This window comes from Sparus aurata, chromosome 15 (genome assembly GCF_900880675.1).
Source record: "Sparus aurata chromosome 15, fSpaAur1.1, whole genome shotgun sequence".
NCBI lineage: Eukaryota > Metazoa > Chordata > Actinopteri > Spariformes > Sparidae > Sparus > Sparus aurata.
This window is the reverse complement of record NC_044201.1, coordinates 18135502-18159748: the sequence shown is the minus strand read 5'-3', so window position 1 is coordinate 18159748 and position 24247 is coordinate 18135502. Positions and strand designations below refer to the sequence as shown.

General features: G+C 41.9%; 1 protein-coding gene across 2 annotated transcripts in view; it reads right to left on the bottom strand.

Annotated features, from left to right (window-relative positions):
* Nucleotides 1–482: 482 nt before the first annotated feature.
* sertad2b (SERTA domain containing 2b) overlaps nt 483–24247 on the bottom strand; it is a 39873-nt gene continuing 16108 nt past the window's right edge. Inside the window, exons 1-2 of one of the 2 annotated variants that reach the window (XM_030442335.1) lie at nt 16094–16416; nt 483–5688 (exon numbers count right to left, since the gene is read on the bottom strand). In XM_030442335.1, the coding sequence (XP_030298195.1) occupies nt 4392–5684 (1293 nt within the window). In that variant the 5' untranslated portion in view covers nt 5685–5688; nt 16094–16416 and the 3' untranslated portion in view covers nt 483–4391. Of the gene's footprint in view, nt 5689–16093; nt 16417–24247 lie in introns of those variants that run through there. The other variant, XM_030442336.1, reaches the window with a different exon arrangement.

Below are 24247 nucleotides of genomic sequence, written 5' to 3'. Positions count from 1 at the left end.
CTCAGCGCTTCACTTGATTGGTGCTTCTGCCACATCTTGTGGCCTTCTGTTGCAGAAATATTAACAAAATTCCATTACATTTTATACTAATCTGCTGTTGCAACCTCAAGAATTATGATTCTCAAAATAAACCATCATTATCCACCATTTTCTTTTGTTTATTTTACCCCACTTCTTGTTGTCCCTCAGGCTTTATCAGTCCATCATAATTAAGGTAGAATAAAAGCTCTGAGTGCTTTTATACACCCTTCCAACAGTAAGAAAATACAGCCTGCATAACTAAACATTTGGGAATTATCATGCATGAAAGAGAAGGCACAAAATGATGCAAGTATGGAACTTTGGTCACACCTTAAAAGGGGTTTTCAATTGTGACAAGCAGCAGAAAGCTCTTGAAAAAGCTAGCAGGCAGTCTTTGAGTTAAGAATACTTTGTTTGAAAGATCTAGACTCTAATAATCCAAAAAAGTCTTTTTAGCATTATTCATTAAAAACCCAAAGTGTCAGTCAATTTTATAAAAATTAAGGCCAATGCATTTATGGGCAAGCATGTCAACATGTCAACATTGCACACAATAACAGAAAGTAAGACACACAACAGACTTCTGCACTTTTTAACAGTTTATTGTATATATATATATACATATGCCTATATATATACAGTATATATATATACACTGTATATATACTGTACATATATTTAAATATATATATAAAACTACAAAAGTAAGACTGTTTCAAATTCATAGACCGCTGTCCATTATCTCATATACTATATGTATATTATATATATATATATTATCTACAGTCCACATTTGGATCCCAATACAGTGATCAGCTGACAGTTTCTCTCTGTGTGTGTTTGTGTTCTATTGCATAGAAAAAGGCACAGCTCTGAGGTCTGTGAAAAATACAGCCTTTTTAGAGGAAATCAGCCTCAACCGCGGTCAGTCTTTCTCAGCGATTCAAGCCGCCGCACGGTCGGACAGCGCTAAAACAGATTCGGTACGAACACTGATCACAAAAGTCTCAGGAGCTTGAATGTTGTTCATACTATGTACATTACTTTTGGCATTGAAGCGTCTATGACAGGCTTTGGAGTCTTGACATCTGAAGGTTGGACACGTTTTTTTGAGTATTGCTGCATGAACTGTTCGCCTTCAACTGGAAAATGATGAACAAAAAAAAGTACAAAAGATGTAAAAGTTTGTGGCCGCCACCCCACAAAAATCAATAACAAAGCAACAAACAAATAGATAAACAATATAACTATCCATGGATATAAAAAAAATGGCTTCCCCCCATAATTCCACACTCAGATACATTCCTATCTGAAGTACATTCCTACCACACATTCTGTACACACATGTACAATCCAAATGTTCACTTCACATCAAAAATAAATATATTTACACAAAAAAAGAAAAAAAAAACAACAGCAACATATGAATAAATAACTTCATTGACCAAAAAACAAGCACTCCAAAATTCAAACATAGTGAAAGAAACAAGACAGTCGTCCACAAACAGTATTAGTTGGTGCTGCTGTCTGTTCGGCTCACACTCTGCTCTGAATTCAGTTCACTTACATACTAGCTGAGGTCAAATGCACTTATCATCTTCCACTGGAACAAGTTTCACATTCTGTCCCATTAACAACCACTGAGTCCCACCAGCTGGGACCTCCGCTGGAAATACTATTAACATTTTACACCATAACACGGCTTTGTTGGCAGACACATAAGTGTTTTGGGTTTCTTGTCTTAACTGTTGGTTTATATTGAAGGAAAATCCAACCTAAGGTATTTCCAACACCTACTGGTCATCAGTCATGCATGTATTGTTATATTGGTGTGGGTAGGCAGACACATGTAGATGATACATGTATAACGATAAGATACAGTGCACATCAGTTCTAACAGTGTTTGGTGGCAGGAAATGTCATTAAAGCTGCACTCATCAATATCTTTATACTATTACTGGGTCAGATGGTTATGCTTAAGGTGTGGCTTGTCATTGTGAACTCAGAGCGTTCTTTTGGCTCATTGTCCTGGGTTACTTACCCCCTTCAGGTCTACAACCCCTAACAACAATCATGAATGTAGCTTAAAACATCAAATCTACAACATCTGGGCTTTGAAAGAGCCACCAGTTTGCACTAATATTCAACATTCATACAGAGTGAGCAGAAGGGGGGCAGAATCCAATTTCATCAAAAGCAGCTTCATGAAAATTCTAACACTTCACCACACAGCAATTCCTGAAATGCACTGAACATTAATGAGTGGTGACAAATCAGTGTGAAAGTATTCCAGGGTGGACTTTGCTTCCAGTGTTTGAGCAATTAGTTAAAATCTGGTTGCACTGTCTGATTTTTTTCTGTCTGAATGTTGTCGCAATTACAACAAATGTTTTATTGTATCAACTCTTAAAAACCAAATCATGTATTGGCACCCTGAAGACTACTGTGCAGTCTTGTTATTAGCTACTACGTGAAAAGAAAGATGACAGGTCTGTCATTTGTTAATACAGGTGTCTACAGCTGGCCTTTTCTACCCATCAAATGATCCTGGTGAAAAGAGATACGGATGACTGTGACATAACCTTTTGCCTTTAAGCTCTTTCATATCTCTTTCATATGAAAAATTACAGTCTACAGCCAAATATGTAAATTAAGGACAGTTGTTAGTTAGATTTCAACTTACAAATTATCAAATATAACATCAATTACAATATTTTAAATGGGCAATGTTACATTTTTGTATACAGGACTATTAAACTTTAATAGATAGCATATAAAGTTGGCATTTGACTGATAAACGGAGTCTTTTGCATCATTGCTGTATCAAGTTAAAGTATCAAGTCACATGTTTAAAACATCCATGGGTGTTGGGGTCAACCTCAAAACTTTACTGCACAGACGAAATCAACCCTGAGATTTGGCATATATGCTCCTATTCTAAGCTCAAGTTAACATACTCTGCAAATACGGGCTGTGTGTAACACTGTATGCTGTGCTGTAATTTGTCTGTCACAACCCAAAGATAAGGCATTTCTACTAAAATATTACTAAAATATTTACTTTGTGTGATTCTTAGAAGTCACCACAATGGCCCTGCCTGCAATCTGAGATCACTGTTTTGTCTTAAGTCCTTTACAGCCAAATCTAACGTGTTTGGAGCTGAAAGCCTCTACTTAGGTTGGATTTTTCAGATCATCTAGATTGAACTGGAAAGCAAGAGATGGTGGTGGTGCTGAGGCCACTTCCAATGTAAACCGTCAAGCTTTCCAGTGTGTGTAGCTCATTTGAATCCTGCTGTAACTGAAGCATGATAACAAGCCCAAATAACTGAGCCCATGTAAAAAAACATCCAGTACAGCTACACTGTATGTGCCTGCCCATGTGGAAGTATAAGACAAAAATAAGTTCTGAACTGAATTCATTGACATGATGTGTACGAGAACAGACATCTCCTTCTACCAAAGAAGTTTAACAAACAACCAGGCGATGTGTTTTAGAGCTATTCCCAAAGCGCAATTATATAGCCAAGCTAATATGTAATGTAGCACACTGGTAAAACAACGTATTCCTCGTAAAACCTGTTTATGCTTGCTTTACAAATAAAACATAGCATCTGTAAAAAGATAAAGATTAAATAATTATTATTTGATCTTGAGAAATTACCTCACTTAATAATAGTTTTAATACAATACAATAAATTAAAAAAACATTGAGGAGTGACCTCGCTAGGCTGTTAAAGTAAAAAGAACTTGAAAAACAAATACTGTAAAAACAGGAATTGAATAAGTGGTCATTTTGAAAGGCACTCATTTGCTAAAAGCCATGTATTCAGTGTGTCTGTGTGCATGTGTGCGTGTGTGTGTGTGTGTGTGTGTCCACTTGTATTTCTACACCTGTGACGAGTAATTATCCTCAAAAGGATAGAATGATTGCAAAATCCTCCAGAATGAGGACAATTTGCAGGTCCTAATTTGATCTATTTACAGTTACCTTTTAGGGTTAAGGCTTAGGTTCAGGTTAAAGATTAAAACTAGGATTAGGTTTAAAGTAGGATTAGGGAATGAATGGAGTCAGTGGAGGTCCTCACAAGTATAGAAATACAAATTTATGTGTGTTTTTGTTTCCCGGTTACTTCATTTCCATATTTGGAAAGGCGAGCACAGTGCATGCACAGTGTTGTGTAGTAGTAGTTGTCATAGTAGTACTAACTGACATCACCATTGATGTTTACAATTACCGACCTTTGAAGAGAGTAAAAAAAACATAAAAACAATAAACAGGGAAACACCCAAATAGTTTCCAATTTTTCATTCCAGTCTATTCTCCGGGTTAAACTGTCTGTGTGTTTCTGAGGTGGCGGTGTCAGCGAGTCATGAGCCCACCAACACTTCCATAATGTGGTCCAGTTCTGTCAGATCAATTTTGAAAGGCTGATTGGCTGAAACCTGGGGGGCGGGGCCACTGTATGGCGATGCCAGTGATTTGAGGAGATCGTCTGCTGTCACCACCGGTGACAGTTTGGCGAGGCCACCGCCTGCTGTCACGCCCACAGCCCCCGCTGTCGTACAGGGGTCAAAGTCATACATGGACGTGTCGATGTCGGCGAACAGGACATCATCCAGCGCCAAGTCTGAGAGAAACCCCGAGGGTGAGGAAGAGGATGAAGGGGAGGAGGGAGAAGAGGAAATGTCTACTAGACCACCAGGGGGCAGTATGGGCAGAGTGTCCATCGGTCGGAGATCGGTACAGCGGCTTTCCGCCAGCAAGACGCCAGCTGCATCTGGTTTAGCACCCATGGTCCTACAGTCTCTGGGTGGGCCTGTGGGTGCTGGGGAGAGGGGTGCTAAGTGGGAGGGTTGGGTGAGTGGCGTGGGAGCTGGGGAGGTAGTCACGGTCGTAGTATTAGCTGCTGCTGTCCTTGTTATGGCTGTGGGAGGACCCAACTCTATGTCACTCAGAGCGGAGGGGAAACCGTCACTGGACGGGGCAGGCACAGGGACCCTGGAGGACACCTGGCTCAGAAGTGCCGAAGGTAGTGGGGGTGGCTGTGCCAGGGGAGGCGACAGAGGAGGAGTGGGTGGGGACTGGGCACAAAAGGCTGAATCTCCACCATCCTCCTCCAGTAAAGAGGCTGGAGTGAGGCAGGCTTCAAGAGGGGCGGGGCAGGCCTCCACACGGTTGGGGCAGGCCTGGGATGCCTGGCAGTTTGGAGGCACCATTGGGTGGGGTGAAAACGGTGGGGCGATCACCGGCATCAACAGCGCAGAAGGCTGGGGTACTTGCGCCGACGCAGCCGCTGACAAAACACCAAAGGAGGGTGGTGCCTCACGGTAACCCTCATCCATGGGGTCATCAGGTGGCGGCGAGGGTGGAAAGAGCAGCGGCCGCAGGGAGCCTTCCTGCTTGAGCTCATCCTGGATGCGCCGCAGCATGTTGTTGATGAGGACGCGACGCTCCAGGCTGGGCTCACCAAGCGGCCGCTGGCTGTACAGCTTCATCAGGGAGATGTTGAAGATGGTCTGCCGTTGCAAGGTGTACGACACCTTGGACAAGCCCTCTGGACCGAGGCCTAGTCCCCCTCCCGCCACCGACGCCTCCAGCGTTTTGCCTTCCAGCCCCTCTTCATCCTCGTCCAGCTTCCGCTTCGCACCTTTACCGAACATATATCTGAAAAGCAAAGAAACAGTGGACATTCATTTGTTGCTCAGACTTAGAAGACAATAGCATAAAAAAGGAGCTAGGATGTCATTTACAACCATGATTCTAAAAAAGTTAGGACCCTCAGGCATGCTAATGTCAGCTGCAGCTGCTGCATGGAACCTGGCTTTCAGGCGGTCAAACACGTTTTATGTTTGATCAGGTGTTTCCTCACGTTAGACATGTTTCACTGTTCAGCTTTGTGTTTTGCATTACAAATATTGCAGTGTTGCCCAGACTCAGAGTAATTTGTTGCAGGGTTGACATTTCACTCCCTATCTCTCTTTCTATAATGCTTGTCTAAAGATACACTGTCAGGTACCGATAACAGGCACCGGTTGATTTAATGTTGAGTATTTCTAAATTGGTGACATTTTACATACTTTTGTTCCCCCACATTGAATAAACCTTAAACAATGATATTCCAAATATACCATACTAGGTTTAGTGATTAAGAAATGTTGATTAAAATCCAGTAGCACAACTGGGTCTGCACATTAGATTATCACTGTCATACCAGATCTCTCCTAAATTTACAACACATTTTCACCACCAAGTTTGCAACTAAAACCCTGCAGCTTAACTGTGGTGATTCATAAAGCTGCTTAAACGCAACAAGCTTACAGCAACAGGGGATTTAAAAAAAAACATACATTGAAATCAAGAGCAGCTGCAATGGGAGCCTTAAAGTTGCATGCTGTAGCACAGCACACTCACACAGACACACAAGCACTCAGAGACACATTCACACACACATACTAAGTTATGTAACAGCAGCGTTGCCTGTTGTACCACAGGATCATAGGCCAGATTTAAAGCCCAACCCCAACCCCGCCCACCACCCCCACCCTCCCTCCTCCTGCCATACTAGAACAGCACATTGAGTTACTTTACCCCACTTTCAGACAGCACGCTCACTATACGAACGGGTCCAGCACGCTTGTTTGAATCGTGCTGGGCCCGTTCATATAGTGAGCCGTTTCTCTGCTACTCACTGCTAACAGACACTATTTGTCGTTTCTTCACCGATAGACCGCAAATTTACACTGAATCACGTTGAGTAATTTACTCGATAAAATTTACATTTCAGTTTCACCTCTATGTCTGTCCATGTGCACTCTCACTCGATCACCCAAACATGTGCTCTCTCTGTCTCTGTTCTCCCTGTTGGTGGGCTGGTTAAGTGACATTTAAACGTCAGCATCATTCAATTAATTTCCTTTCATGGTAGCCATGCCAGTTCACCAAAGTTGGGAAGTGTCTGACCAGGGAGGACGTTTGTGAGAGAGGGGGTCAGCTAATGCAGGCTGACCCATACAGACAGCCCTCAGGCAGCAGTATGAGCCATATCACTGTGTCGGTCTAAACATGGTATTAGTGGAGGGGGTGTGAGAGATATACAGTAGGGCGGAAAAGAAAGAAAGAGAGCCACAATGATGAAAAAAAAGACATTGCCTTGACATCAATATTACAGTACATTAACAGATCTCTCTATCTAATCAAACTATAATGATGGTGTCATTATTTGTGCGACAGAAAAAGCAATGAAGCAAGAGAGAACGATCATTAAAAATAAAGAAAGAAAGACAGAAAGAAAGACAGAAACAGGCATCGCTGCAGTGTGTTTGACTCTAATCCAGGCTGACAGGCTCATGCAGCCAGTCCCTGTCTACTCACACACATACACACACATAAGCACTGCGCATGTGTCTCCTCTCTCTCTCTCTCTCTCTCTCTCTCTCTCTCTCTCTCACACACACACACACACACACACACACACACACACACACACACACACACACACATACAACCACACACACAGGAAGTGTGAGCTGCAGGCCCAGTCACCACGACTGGTTGGTTGCCATGACAAACAGAGTCAGCTGGGAATTCACCCAAAGAGATGACAAAGAATGGGATGGGGGAGAGGAGGAGGAGGGTTGGAAGGGGAGGAGGGGGTGCTGGGGGGCAGGAAGGAAGAGGAGGAAGATGTGGAGGAGGAGGAGGAAGCAGGGTAGGTGAGAGATTGGTTTGAAAAGGTGGGAGGGGGGTGAGCAACTTTCCCTCCAACACTTCTCTCCTTAGCAAGCCTCTGAGCAAGGCAGTCAGCCCCAACCTCTTGCAATTGACTCATAAAAAGTCTGTAAAGGCTGTACATCTGACTGCTGTCAGCAGATGTAAAAAACCTTTGAAAGACAAACAAAAGAAGATCAACATTTTTCCGTGCTTGTAAGTTACCTATGATGGTTACATCATGAAGAGTTTGCCATTTTCATTGGCAATGGTAAAAAAAAACTAGGTGTTTCTTGGGTCAGGCTATTGAGTGATGTTACTATTTACAAAGTGTGACTGTCTATAGTGTTTGGGGCTAAAATAAGTGGTCGGAAAGAAAGATCTGAATTCTTAAAATTTTATATGGCAAATTGTATTTTCAAGTCAACCAGTTTGAGTTTCTTAAGTAACAACACACAAATTAACCCCAGACTGTCAAACTTTATTAATTACACATGTGCTAAAATGAATATTTAATGCTTAACTATTCCAGCAAACGCTTTCTTGCTATTGGAGCCTTTATGATAAGTGACAATAAATCGTCCAATTTTAGGCATACATTTTGGCGTCATTCAAAAATTACACAACAGAATGCCAAGGATGCGTTCAAGGTAGTTAAGAAACAGTGAGACCCTAATGCAAAGTGTTGATGTGCACTTTTTAACTGTAAAATGTTTTTAAAGCGCAAGCTGTATTAAGAAAATGCAGAACAAACCTTTAACTTTAACATTTCAGATTTAAAATAATTTTTTTAGGGTTAGGGTTAGGGTTAAACACAAAAAAATCATCTGTCTTCGGAGATTAGTAGCTTTTGGAAGAATGTACCCACACAGGTCTGTAATTACAGTTTCTGATTTAATTAAAGCTACAACCATACATTTGTCGCAAGTTATCACAAACATATAAATATTATCAGTTGAACACTCCAACTGCAACAAATCTTTGTTGCAATAAAGGTGATATTTAAGTTAGATATAACCATCTGGTGGACATTGTATACCATGTAATCAACTCTAAGTGATTGACAAAGTTAATCTGTCCTTTTCACGTGGCCAGCGATGGTCTGCAGGATGTGCATGAGAGTCCTTGACCTGGACACCCTTCATAAATGTTTAATCTGTGTCACAGATAAAACACAGTTACTACTATTTTTTTTATCAAGATGGTTATTATGATAGCGCCAGCTTTTGAAATTGTACACACATTTTTTTTTCATAAGCCAAGTTAAGGATACTTGTATACTTGTATATAAGGATACTTGTTAAGAGCTTCAAGTTCAGGCTGGACAGACATAAAAAAAATAGGTGGTGTGGTCATGAATGAGTGTATCCTGACACTTCAAATATTGACCATTTCTGTCACTGTATTCATAACAAAAGATGAGATGTCAGCTGTGCCCATGCTGTTTGAATGACACTGATAGAATAGATAGGTTTTTGAGGTTCATTTGGGGGCCCTTAAGCAAATACCTGATTCTAATACTTAGATGTTTGGGATTTTTAACCATCTACTTCTTGAGCTTATGCATTTACTGCAGCTGCTTATGGAGCTTCTAGGAAAATGGCGAACCAAGTGTCAAAGAGAGAGCAACAGAGTTAGTTTCAAAGCAGTTTGCGGGTGTGTGATTGAGAGCTGAAGCAGCTGCGCATGTCTGACTCACTGACTCATGGCAGGGTGTTTAGACTCCCTCGTGCACACACTCACACACGCACGCATGCACACACACACGGTGAAGAGCTGACATACCAGAGGTGCCCCACCCCTTACATTCCTCTTCATTATCCTCCTCTCCTCTTCCCCCTGCTTCTGCTCCACCTCTTCTCCAGTCACTCTTTTACCTCTTTTCCATCACTCTTTTTCATCCTCCCTCCGCTCTTTATTTAACACCCTCCCCCCCTTTCCATTGACTGTCAAAGTTCACAGGCCTAGCACCATCCTACACCCTATGAGCCATGTCTAGATATGAACACAGCAGCAGAAGAAAAATATATCATGATGAGTTGAATAGATAAAGCACAGCAGTGTAGGACTGCTGCGTTCCAAAATGGAGCCACGATCTTCATTCAAGGTCATTGTGCGCCACTATTAACTGTCTCACAAAGACCTGTCTTAAAATTACCTTTTCCAAAAGATTTTTCACAAGGCAGGAATAACTAACGGTCTCTTGAGACCTTCAAAGCAAAACAAGCAACCAGCTATGACTAGAAATAAACCAACCTACAGTTTTGAAGGTCAGTGTTATCACTGATATATTCAGACTGAGGCTTAAAATAGATCTTTTATTCAATAGTCTTTCATTTGAAATTTGACAAAAAAGTTGCAAAATAGGATGAGTTCAGTGTTGGCCAGAAAAAGTAGTACTGACGGTGGTAAGAACAGCTTGTGTTGTTTGTTAATGTTTATATCTACTTCTGTGAAATCTAATCAAAATGTATTAGAATAACTTTAGGTTTAATGTCCTCAACTGTGTGATTGGTTGTGTAATCGTGTAATAATGCAACTGCACATGACATCTCATGAAGTGTTTTGTTTTCAGAGTTTCCTCCTCTTTACTCACCCTTGAAACCATCTTCAAAAATGTGCAAGATACCGAACAAATCTGAATCAATACAATCAACTGGTTGTTTCCAGCAGAGCGATCTGATCCATGACACCAGGCAAGAACTTTTTTTTAAACCATAACTTAAAATGATAGTTTACTGTGAAACGTCCACACAACCAGGCCCAAACAATGTGCCCCCGTTAGAGAGAATCGATGTGAATACATCCAGTACAATCAGGGATACATAACTAAGTTTTTCATTGTCAAGCAATCAGTCACTTATTTCCTCCTCACTGAAAAATTAATTGTTTGGTCTATAAAATGTCAGAAAATGGTGAGAATTTCCGTTAAGTACAAGATGTCCTCATTTGTCTTTTTTTGTCCAAAACCCAAAGATAGTCAGTTTAGGGGAGTTAAGAGGCCAGAACATACTGAAAGAAAAGAAGCTGGAATCAGAGGTTTTTTAAAGAAATTTCTAATTAGTCAAACTGATTAATTATTACAATAGTTTTTAATAATTTAACACTAGTTGATTAGTCATTGCAGCTCTATCACTTCATAATCATGTTAATTACGAGTCCGACACTGTTTAAGTAGTGCAACGATAAAACATGAAAACAAGAGTGTTTTATATATTTAGAGGGGAGGCCAGGTGTGTGCAAGCATGAGTGTGTGTTAGCCTGCCAACTGTGCCTGCAAACACACATCAGACATGTGGGCCGAGCATATTGTTCAAGGAGCTGGCTGTAGTGAGTATGACTGTGTGTGTGTGTGTGTGTGTGTGTGTGTGTGTTGTGCGGTAGTGGGTAGTGCAGTGCTAGTGGATGGACTCTGCAGTGATATTATGATCCTGTAACCGGATACGCTGGTTTCCATGCCTGAGCTGCACATCTACCCCTCCCCCTCACCTCCACATCGGGCTATTTCAGGTTCTCTGGATGCACAAAGTATGGACACACACTTCACACTGTGCTGCTGCAGGTAGACGAATGTGCCAATGTGCTGTATGCTTAGCGTGATATGTATTAATGTCAGCGTTCTCATGTGCATGAACGCATACTGGAGCACACATGGAGTTCATAGTCATGACTGTGCTTCCACTGTTTCTCCTCGCTGTAATGTATCCAGCTCTGCACATGAGGACGGCAATGTCCAACTCACTACTATGTGTGTGTGTGTGTGTGTGTGTGTGTGTGTGTGTGTCTCTCTCTTTCCCTCTCTCTCTCTCTCTCTCTCTCACACACACACACACACACACACACAATGTAGAACTAGTAAACACATTCCAGACAAAACCCAGAGGAAGAGACAGTGCGTTGTAGTCCTCGCCTCACCAGACCCACTACGCTCAATAGCAGCTACGCTTCCCCAAACAACTTAAGATACAGTTACACCATGACGATAGCCACTACTACTACTGTTTCTACCACTGCTCTTACTACTACAGCTCTGCCTATCAATTAATACATTCTGTCTTTTAAGCACAAATTGGACTTGGTCATTAAGAATCATCATCAAACCCTTGCCACTGGCTCTTTTGCATGGGCCTGCAGAAAAACTGGCAAACACCCGCACCCATGAAAATACAATAAATAGGTGTGTCTTTTCCCAACAGCTCCTCTCAACCACATTGGGACTATATGTGGTCATCAAAAACCTAAAACATGGAAGCAACACGATTAAACTGTTGAAATGTGTCATAAAACAAATAAGGTTTCAGTTGTCACTTGTGGTTAAAACTGTGAAATGCTGGTGGGAGTTTTGGTGACGGCGAATGAAGGTCAATTAAATATTAAAGGTCATCTTATTTGTTTCTGATCTAAACTGGCTTTAAGTGCAATTTCTGAGCCATGTTTAATTATGCAATATTATCATAAATATGAGCTAAAGTATTCTTATGGCTTTGATTAGGGCTGCCTGATATGGTACAGAAAATCACAATGCTCAATCATTTTTGCATCCAAATTTTCATGTTATATATAGGAAAAACTATTATGATCCTAACAATGTGACATGCTGGCAACTGTACGAAATAAACATGTTTTCTAATATCTGGAGAATAAGATTTGTAGGCCAGGCCAGTTCCTTAACACTACAGCACCTAATTATAATACTCTTTTATCACACATTTAAAAAGAGCATGTAAAATTATTTACGTGATTTAGATGTGGAAGTCATATTGCAATGTCAAGAATAATTTAATTAACTCTGTAGCCCCATCTTAAACGTATGCAAGTGTTCAGGTTGTAGACAATAAGCTTATCATACACCTGTAAACAATGTCCATGTGTGCATGCCACACACATTTGAGCGTGTCATTTCCCTAAGAGTGATTATTAACTCTCACATGACAGAGGTCAGCTGGGGATCACACAGAGAACCCACTACGATTTCTTACGTAATGACAGACCTGGTTACAAAACACTACAGCTCCTCCTGTGCAACATGAAGCATCCCATTAATAAAGAGACACCGTTGTGGGCATGCATGGGTTTGAGTTCACCACTTGTGACAAAGATGTTATTTTCAATTCATAAAGAACTGAAAGTTCTCTTGAAGCCTGCGAGATTTGTTTCTCCAGTGCTGGTGAAAAATAAAAGCAATTCTTCAGAGCAATCCTTTATTTATCCAAATTAATTATTTTGTGGAGCTGACTTCTAGTATTTTAAGCACAAGTTTCGGTGTTAGAAGTTAGTGAGGAGATTCATCACACGCTCGAGTTGAGATCACCAACATTATAAGCAGTGTGAAGGAGTAAGAACTGTGCAAAGGTCAGGGGCAAGCTACAGCCACTGACACTTCTCCCCATTTTCCCTAACTCATGTTGAAACTAAACTCAGCTGCCAGTTTATTAGGTACATATAGCTTAGTGGGGGTAAGGTGGGGGTGGGGTTGTTGTTTAGTGTTTAATCTACCCTCATTGACAGGACTGGGCCAGACAAAATATCAGAAACACTTATGAGTATAAGGCAGTGCAGTTCGACAGCATCATAAACTGCAGCAACTAAAGTGGTTGTAAATTATGCAATCATTAAGGCAGGATTTACAACAAGGCTGCTATCTGTAAGTTAAACCAAGAAGTAAGCTGCTACTACACAGCCAGTACACAGAACACTATGAGCCAATCATAAAACAGAGACCTGACAGGTGACTTTGCTTATGTTTTATTCTTTAGGAGTAAAGGCACTATGGGAGTTAAAGGGAAATCCCAGTGTTTTTAAACCTGTGACCTTTATTCATATGTTTTGGTGTGTAAATGATACATACTTACCAAAAGTTGGTACAGTAGATCGCATCAGCTGGCAGTTGCAAAACAGCTGTTACGTAATCCTTTTAATCAAAGTTGCATCCACTGAAGGCTGAGGTTATCTGACAATATTAAGGAAACAATTCCCATGGAGTTAGAGCCTTTTTTTAAATAATAAGATCCAAACCTTGTATGTAACCAGAAACACAAGTCTTGCTCAAGGAGAAGTCTCACGAGAGGTGAGTTGTTGCAGAAGACAACAGTGGAAAGAGTGGGACAGTTTTGAAGTTTTGGAGTTTACCTTCACGGAAAATGGTCTATCTCTGTAGGAATCATTTGCGTTTTATTGTCAGACACTTAAAATAACAAACCACAGCCTGTCAGTGGCAAAAACAAGCACTTTTAGTTGATGTTACTTTGACTGTTGGAGTTGCCCCAAATGATTACTTTACAGACACTGTAGCTGCCTGCCAGCTGAGGTGATCTAATGACCGATTCCAAAACTTTTGATAAGTATGAATCATTTACACACCCTGTCAATGGCACAAACATACACAATAAGTGGGTATGGGCATCTCTTATTTATGGTCATTAGTGTATTCACACACAAACTTCCTCATTCCCGCTCTCCCTCTCTCTCCCTCTCATACACACATACACACACACTTAAGTCTATAAATAAAAGGCAAAAGAAGAGAGCAGATTTAGGTCAGCAGACGTGTCTACATGCCGTCGAGTGCTCCACTCTTTCCTCTGAGCCTCTTCAGGGAGAGAACACAGCTTGACACTTGCAGTGAAAAGGCCTCAGAAGCCGGTGATATCGACAGCATCCACCCATCTGGTCACTGGGTGTGTAGTAGTATCCACCTTATTACTGCAGTATCTGCCTTATTACTGCAGCATGCACTGTATCACAGCAGTGTCTGCCTTATTACCACAGTGCCCACCTTGTTACAGCAGCATCGGCTCTACTGCTGCAAGTGTCATCATTTTTACTGCAGGCAGCACCCTTATTACTTAAGTATAATCCTTATGAATGCAGTACAAGCCTTATTACTGCACTTGAGGCCTCATTGCTGAACTGTGAGCCATATTACTATTACTGCTTATAGGTATTCATCTTCTGGGGACATGCAATATGGAGTAGCATGCTACATCCATCCCTCATAGGGTAGCCGATGCAACAGAACTTGCTTCTTAATGGAAGTTCAAAAGCCGGCAGCTGTCACCCTTTAATACATTCTCATATCAACTGCTTCTAGAAATGCCCCTGAAGATATGTGTTAAAGCTGCAAGCACAATAAGTAATGCATAAAGAAAATTTGGGACCACTGAGTTCTAAAAAACAAAACAAAAAAACCTAAGGCACACCTTAAAACCTTGACCCACTATGTCTTCCTATTTTGTTGAAGGAGTTTAAATAGTAAACTGTAGAGAGGAATTCCACCATTGCCGCAAAAGCTAGACTTTCTTCACCACACGGTGGTCATCTGCTCCTCCACACAGTATAGGCAATTGTGTAACTCTGCATCACATCTGGCTACTCCTCAGAGGGGCTTCTGCTCTGATCAAACAGCGCTCTCTGGTCTGATGTGAGGCTTTATTGTAGGATCCTCTCCCAGGCAAAATAAGAAACTCTAAGGTGGCCTACCTGTAGCTTGTGGGTCACAGCAACAGGAGCGACAAAGTAAAGAAGAAGTGGCCCACTGTCATTTTAAGAGCAGACTGCTGTGGAGCATGTTACGAAACAGAGGCTCCTCCACTCACTACAACAAGCTACACTGACTGAGACTGTCCAAAACACTGGAGACCAAACCACCTCCAATTACACTTAAATGCACATTTCACTACTCACAGCATGTTTACAGGTGTACACAAACATGTGTCACACAAGTTGTTAATTAAGACCAAATCAAATGTAGGCAATACGTGTGCTCCCGACTGTCCATTTTGTCTTTGTGCTGTTATTGACATCTCTTGAAAAACCGAGTCATTACACTCAAACCCCAAAGAGGCCTTTATTCACTGAATGTCGTTCACGTATAAGAGCTTTGAAAGACGTAGAAATGTACTTTAAGCGATTTTAAGCGAAGCGAAGGGACATTACTTTTTTCAAAACAAGACGAACCAAAGCAAAAAACGATTCACTTGCCTGACGCTATTCGTTGTAGCAGTTGGACTGAGTGTCTGTGGGGATAACACTCACTGTATTTCGGTAAAGAAAGTTTACAAGACTACTTTTCCCCGTCGTTATTCATCGAAATTGGAAAGTGGCGGCTGTTTCGACTCTAAAAAAAAGTGGAATGACAATTTCTGCGAGTGCAGAGACAGTGGAGGTGCAGAGGAGGGACGCTACTATCCATCTATTACGAAAACTTTTTCAGCCAGACCCCACGACCCACAGCACCAACGGCACTTTAACGGCAGCCTTCGCCGTGTCTATTATTCATAGAAATACGTTACGCTGCCTTTCCCTAATACACGTCCTCGGTGCGCTTTACTCTGCTATATGAAATATACAAAGGGTGTCTTACCACATCGAGGTCCGCCGGAGTTTGAAAGAGAAACATGGGGGATATTTAAACAGTCCTCCCGGCTACAGAAGAACAAGCCGTCCTCGCTCCCGGAGACTCTGGCACACAATGGCGCTGATAGGAGGAGAAAACTGCCTCCGCTCACAGGAACGCTGCTGCCTTCATGGGCTGTCCGACATACTGGCGAGGCAGGCTGCACGTGAGCATATGTCCCGTAGTCGGTGTCATTTGGAGCAAAAACGAAGATATAAGTCCATCAGTGGGACACGGACACCAGCTTAATCACATGGGAAATAAGCGTTTGGTGCTTCACAGATTTCAAATATATACATATTTATTTTTCACGCCATACGGTCGTTCTTCATGTTTGAAATGCGTTAATGTATAATGCAATTTCATATTTGCATCTCTTAAAACATCAACTCCCCCCCCCAGAGGTCGTTATCATTGTAACAACAGAGTAATTACTTTCATGACATGGTACGTTTCGTTGCGGTGGATAAAGTTTCCGAGCAGCACTTGAAGGCAGCAGGAAAAGCTGAAATCGAGCAGCTGCCCCGAGAAGTGGCGTCGTCAACCTCGCTCCGCCCACACACACACACACACTCATACGCACGCACATTCACATGCACGCACACACACGCGCGCGGTGTGTTCTGTAAAACTAGTTAATCAAACATTTAAAACATTCAGAAAGTGGAAGCAACGTTCACGTGTCGAGCTGTGACTGCAAAGTCAAGCCCTGTCAACACAGCACACATCCATGCACAGCACAATCCTATGCTTTTGAATTTTCAAGTATTTTATCAGAGAATTTCCTACCGTGTTTTTCCTTTTCCCCTGTACTGAAAACTTGGAATCCTGCATCTATGTTTGTTTTAGCTGAAACTGAATGCCGAGTCGTGAGTGATGCCCATTCTTACCAGCAGCAGATGGCAGGAAGATGTCCGGTAAACTCAAACAAAACCCAGCTGAGTGTGCTTCATGGAGACAAAACACCAGTGAAGCATTCCGGGGGCAGAAAATGGGCATCTTGGACCGTTTGTGCCCCCGATGCCCCCTGCTGCACACTCAGTTATGCCCTGATACACACACAATCACAACAAAGTGTCCCTATTTTTTCAGACAGGCTGCCTGTTCTCAGGACAGGCTGTATTTTAGAGGACTTGCTGAAAACTGTTGATACACAATCGTTCAGCATGTAGGCCATCATGGTGAATCCAAAACTCTCCACTGTAAAGGCCTGATCACACCAGAAAGTGGCACGATGAAATTTCACCGCACATCTTAGTGAAATATTTGGTTCTAGAACATGAACCCTCATCCAGGATGCTGGCGTTCACGGTGGTGTGCATGCGAAACCAAAAGTCAACAACAGTTACTTCTACCGCTATAACATACCTTACCAAATTGTGACCATTTCCCAACGTTAACCCTGTGTCACATCAGCTCTCCACAGAAGGTAATGGGAAGAATTTTGTGTGAAACTGGACTTTCGCAAATTCATTGTATACAATTTCCAAACATAAACTCATGTTATTTGTACACAGATTGATAAGAACGGGTTGTTACTTTTTTAAATAAAAGTAGATGGTGCAAATCAGCTAATAAGCTACGATAGTTCCCTCCACCTTCGCTCTTTGGATTTCTGTTCTCTCAGAGGCCAACACTGTCAACACAACTTATTGGTCAACACCACAAATGTGCAGGTCAAAGGTCAGGTTAACTGCTATCACTGTAAAACAACACCATTACAGACACTGGTGTGACTAGGCCTTAAAGGTCCAGTGTGTAAGATTTAGTGGTTTCTAGTGGTGAGGTTGCAGAGTGCAACCAACTGAATACCGCTCCATTCACCCTCCCCTTCAAAGCGTGTTGGAGAACCTGTAGCTGCAGCAAAAAAATGTAAATGCTCTCTCTACAGCCAGGGTTTGGTTTGTTCGTTCTGGGCTACTGTAGAAACATGGTGGTGCAACAGGGCGAAGTCTGCAAGCCCCTCTAAATAGCACCAGGCTTTTTAGCCACAATGCTGAAGCATTGCAAGAGACCTAGACAATTTCATACCCGTGAAGTCCAACTTTTTTGGCTTTATTTACCTCTGAGCAGCTTTCATAGGAATGAATGAGGCCCCGCCACCATAGCTGTATCCAGTTCTCATTAAATGGTCATGAGACTAACTGCCTCTATATATAAAAGGCTCTTTTTTAGGTAACATAAGAAAACTATAATTGTGAATATCATATTTAATTTCTGTCAATAGATCCCCCTAAATCCTGCACACAGGATATTTTAAACATAATTGAAGGTTGCAAGACACAAAAACTTCCATCCTTGGACAATGTGACATTTGTGAGATTTTTTTTTATGAAAGGCTAAACTGACTCAGCTCAATCAGTGCAGACAGCAGAGCATATGGAAACTGCTGGTGAAATACTCTGCTATTCTTGTCATCAGGGCTTCTCAATACATCTCCATCATGCGAACAGTAACGCCTGAATGAAATCTCAGCTGGAGTACAGCTAACGGACGGGTTAGCCGAGGTAGCCCCGTGTGTGCATGCACACGTAGCTTCTGTGGTAAATGGAGATCTGATTTTAGTACTGTGTTCATCTCTCTGGACTCCGAGTTGACTCATGAATGCAGAGCAGAGAGGAGGGATGGCTCTAAATAAAGATTTCAGGTCAAAAACAGGAAATGGCTCAGTGAGCAGGGAGGGCAGGGCCATAGCAACACCAACTGGAGAGCTGCACCCACAACATCTCTCCCTCCCTCCCTCCCTCCCTGCCTTCATCTATCTTTATTTATTTCTCCCTCACTCTTCCTTTATTTCCCTCTCACCGTGTAAAATCAGCTTGCTCCTTGTCTCTCTTGCCGTTCTGCAGTTGCTCTAGCCTTGTTTTCTTGTTCCTTGTTCTCTGGCTCCGTCTTTGTCCCTCTTTTTTTATTAATTTTTCCTCCGTTCTCCCATTGGCCTTATTTCTTCTGAGGTTTTCATTCACATTCTCTGACTCAATTGACACTATTGAAAAGAGAGTTGCGAAAGAACAATGCAGCACAGTTTTTTTTGCATTCAACCCAAAATGAAAGGTTCAAGCATTGTTTCCAAGCATGGATTATGAAATTTAGCGTAATCATTAGCATCTACAATAATATAAGAGAGGACACGTTATCCAATAAAGCATTTGACTAGTAAACTAGTAAACGCTCTGTTCTTTTGTTATGGCAATCTCTTAGTCTACGTTACTCCGTGCATGTATCAGGTTGCGTGTGTTTGTCACTATCAGTGTAAGCGTGACTCATGGTGAGTTCACCGGTCCCACTCATCGCTCCGGCCCAGTGCATGAGGCTACATGTTGCTTCATTGGGTGGTAACGCGCGGGATTACGAGCGTCGCCAAAATTAGTTTGAGCCGAACCTCATGTTCCATTTATACTCGCTGCGACAACGCAAGGGGCATTTTCATATCATCGAGGTCTGTGAATTCACAGCAGACACACAAGCTGAAAAATGCCAATGATGACACACACACACACACATACACACACACACACACACATATATACACAGACGTGGAATAATTGATTCATATGCTTGTGTCTGTGTGTTACTCATCAGTTTTGTTTACGTGACAGAAGTATTGATTCTGACATATTCTTCTTAAAAAAAGAATCACCACACACTACTTACACTATGTTACTGATTCCATGAAGGACTTGAAAGAAGTTTGCAGTATATAAGTACTAGTTTTGTAATCCATTACTATTACCTTTACTAATACTGTTTGTGCTACTGCAATATTTACCATTGACTACTGCTATAACCGCAACATTGAAGACAGCTACTAGGATCTGACACACGACATTAAACATTACTACCTCAACTATGACAACAGCGGCTCCTTCTTGTCAACATTGTAAGTCTGCAACTATTTATAACACCGATCCTCCAACGGCAACATTTTTCTAAACACAGTCATCAGCAATTTCTTCTGAGATGAGTTTGAAGCAGCGTCTACATAATCAGACACACATTCTACACAATATCACTTTTTCTTTGTTTCCTGCTCATAACCCTAACCATCAGAACTGAATGCTGAACCTTAACCTCAGTGTGAAACTTTTTCCTGAAAAATGTCCTTCAGCCAAGCCAAGTCCTTACTTTGCATAAACGTTCATACTTTGAATGTCCACTAGCAGCAGCCAGACCTCGAAAACAGACCAACTCCATATGCAGAATATCATTAACAGCTATGGCCAGATAACCTAGATACAAAGCATTATTAGCTGTTATGGGAAGTCCACCATTTTTTCTAATCAGCTTAATCCACATGCAAGCAAGTGAAAACAGTTGTGTAACGCAATGCTTCTGTGTCAGGAGGTCAACCAGTTGGCATTGCTTCGCTTCAAAGCGTCACAGGTTCGAAAACTGCTGGTACAATGTGTCGTATGGCTTCTGAAGGAGCTTTGTTGAATCTAAAAACAAAAAAGTAACTCTGATGATGTCATCACTGTTATGTTGACTTGGGGACCACACACTGATGACGGTTAGCCTACATGGCAAACATGGAGGGGGCATGGAGATTGAAACTCATGGGAGTATACCAGGGATGAAGGATTGAATGAAAACACTACGGGGATCGTAGGATCTAGTTCCTTGTTTACCTTGAAACAACACTGCATAACTCTTTTGCCCTGCGAACAGCTTCAAGATCATTTTGATGACAGTGTCTTGTAACAGGGGGAATGGTGTCTCTGTCACAGCCAGTTGTTCCTGCACTGTGTAACTTCAGCCAGAGGAGTAGGTGGGCGCCAAACTGCACAACACGCCATTGTCTACAAAATGTGGCTTTAATGCAACTTACAATACACAGGTGTACTTGATATTTTGTCCATGCAAAACACATTATCACTCCAAAGGTACCGGATTTACCTCAGTCTGATGTCAAAAAGCGTTGCCTTCTAGAACTGTTAGAAGTGGGGTGTGGAAAGAAAATCTTAGTTGCTTCCCTCAGGAAGGATTTCAGTTTTTGATCACACAGCTTTGAAAACATCAAAATTCAGTTCAACAATCGAAACTGACGAGAGAAAAATCGAGTTAACCATTCTGAAACATCCACATGTGCTACAGATTTTTGGGAGGGTGTGTGAAGACAACCACAGAATATCATTAATACTGTTAGACATGGGTGTGGCACAGCAGCCCAACATGGAGAGAAAGAGGGACAAGGGGGAGATGGGGGGGTTGGGGGGCTCCACACCAAAAAACACCCATCTGCTTTCTTTCCCATTCTCTCTCCGTCTCTCTTTGTCTCTCCCTCCTCCTGTTCTCTCTCTTTGTCTCTTTATCGGTGTCCATCACTCCCCCCTCTCTGCCCTGTGCAGCCCCTGCCTCAGTCACACACACACACACACACACACACACACACACACACACACACACACACACACACACACACACAGGAGGGGGGTTATCCTTGATTCAGCATCTTATATCCACAATTCTACTGTTTAAATTAATACAAACGCCCACACAGACACACAGAGCCTGAGCGTTCATTAGCGTGCCCCCCCCCCCCCACCACCACTCAGCTCACCGTCCTTCAAACACTTGTTAAGTGCCTCGACTTGCACACTTCAAAAGGGGAAGTACAAGTTAGAAAAAGCACGTCTGCCTCCCGCGGTCCTTCCATTTTAGTTAAAGATACTCCCAAAATGTAGTTGCAACCAGCTGGCTTCTTGTAATGTTGGCGATCCAAGCGTTTACACTCATCCTGCTGTGACACTCAACAGCAGCTCCTCCTGAATTTATATTATACAGACGTTCTCATGCAGCAAATAACCACTAAAGAGAAATTAATTGTACTGTCAGAGGAGAATTAACATATGCTGTTTTTCTTCTTTTTTCCCCCTTTCTTTTTTTTTTCTTCACAAGAACCCATCTGATATAAAACTGTGCGGTTAAATGGAGCTAGTGGGGGTGAATGGCAGAAAATGTCTGGCTGGGTTATGCATTTCTTATTTTCATTACTGGTTTACTGTAAATGAATAGAACCTAATGTTAAGTATCAGATAGAAGCATATACATTACTGAGAAGCACATTATGCATATGCAACTCACTAGGAGAGTAGGGGGCACTGGCGAAGGCGATTTCTCCCCATTCATTTAAAACAGCGGCCTGGTCTTGTAAGCCCCAAGTTCAAACTCTGCTGTTTGCATTTAAGACAAAAAAACGAACCTTTGTGCTCACAAAAACAAAAATTTGCCAAAAATCTATAATCTCAAGAAACTGAGTTGGGTTGCTTTCGCAGTTTGGTTCAGTTGGTCCAGACAAAAAGGGAAAAATACATGATTGCATTGTAGTTCTGGTCTGGTTCCCTTCAAACCAGCTCTTTACAAGAGGAATAAACCGTTTCTGAAAAGTTTCTTATGAGTATACTTCCGCTCTCGAAAACAAATGTGAAACAACTGATTATAAGCGTAGTAGAGGTAGAGACAGGATGGAAAGGAGGCGTCTCGCACAGTAATATTCCAGGAGGCATTACTGTTGGATCTCTATGTCTCTTTTTAAGGATCATAATGAACTGCAGAAGTACTATACAAACACAGCAAACCGCAGTTTGAACTGCATTTGACTGATTGACTGATCGAGGAGAAATCCCTGCATTCATGTGCTGATGTGTTACTGGAGTCACCAAATCATTTACATATATACAGTACATGGCTTCTTTAGATTATATGACCCCCTCAGCAGATTCATTTATTTGTAGTTCAGCTTTGGAAAAGATGCTCAAATCACACATCTGCTATCACAAACTCCTGTGGTCGGTCCGTCTGACCACACACATCAAATAAGGTGCAACGTGGTCCTTTTATAGATCCTGGAAGAAAAGGAGGCTTCCTTTGCACTGTTGTTTTCGGTCCACACCAGGGTTTGAATGAAAGCTTTCACATCAACTGCACCAACTACACAAACGCACCTGGGTTCTTTTCAAACGAACTAAACGCGTTAGGTGTGAAAGCACCCTTAGTGATCATCATCTCGAGTTATCAAACTGTTATTTCTTGGTCATGACTTAATGATATCATTACATCTTTGTCAAGATGACAAATGGCGCCTTTTAGAATTTATTTGAGCCGGTGACAAGCGTACAGTTTAATTACAGTGTAATCATGTGTCCCCACATGATAAAACTGTTCTCATAAGATCAGGACTTCAATGTGCCATTGTCTCAGGATAACGGGCTTCTGCACATCGTGATCTATCTAATCTGGTTTCATTATTGAGTCCTTCCTATTATCTTTGAGATAAAAGATTGTTATCTAAACAAAATTTGACAATTGAGTTGTGATCACAAGAGTTTATCTCAAGAACATGAGATCATTAATTATCTTCAGATAACTAAATATTATCATCAACCGCAGTTGCTTCAGGCTTTGGGTACAGAATGGATAGTTTGTGATCAAAACTGTCACACTGGCTTTCATTACGGCCGCGCTGTTAGCTCAGCTACTCACAATCAGTTTTATTCACTGCCTCACGTTTACTGTAGCAATGGTTTCTGAAGGTTTCTCACAGTCGACCGCGTGAATTCACACGTCATGTAGTTGTCATTGAAGGATAAGACCCAAAAAGAAAAAAATCAGTCATTATCTACTCACCTACCGCACTGATGGAAGGTCAGGTAAAGTTTCGTAGTCCACCAAAAACATTTCGGGAGCTTCACAGCAAAGCGGCGTTGCTACAGATGCTGCGGCTGGCAAGCGAAAAGCGCTAACATGCCACCCATTTGAAGCTGGTGTACAAGCTCGATTGCACGACAAGGGTGTGAATATTGTCTTTTCAAATCAGTTTCAGATCTTGGGGCTTCTGGAGACTTGAATAACGCTGGACGAGCTGTTTGGAGCCATTTGTTCTCTTTTTTTCTGTTGTGTTTTTACATTTTTAAAGTAAGTCCCCATGTGCTTGTACTTGTTCGGGAGAATGCTGCGATGCTGGAAATGTTTTGTGGACTAAGAAACTTTACCTGACTTTTTGGGGTGAAATGTTCCATTAAATCAACACACCTCAGGTTGCTGTGAATGCAGGTATTTGCTCGTAACAGAACATCAACAGAAGTGTGAGTTGGGTCCTGATGCCTACTGGGCCAGGAAATC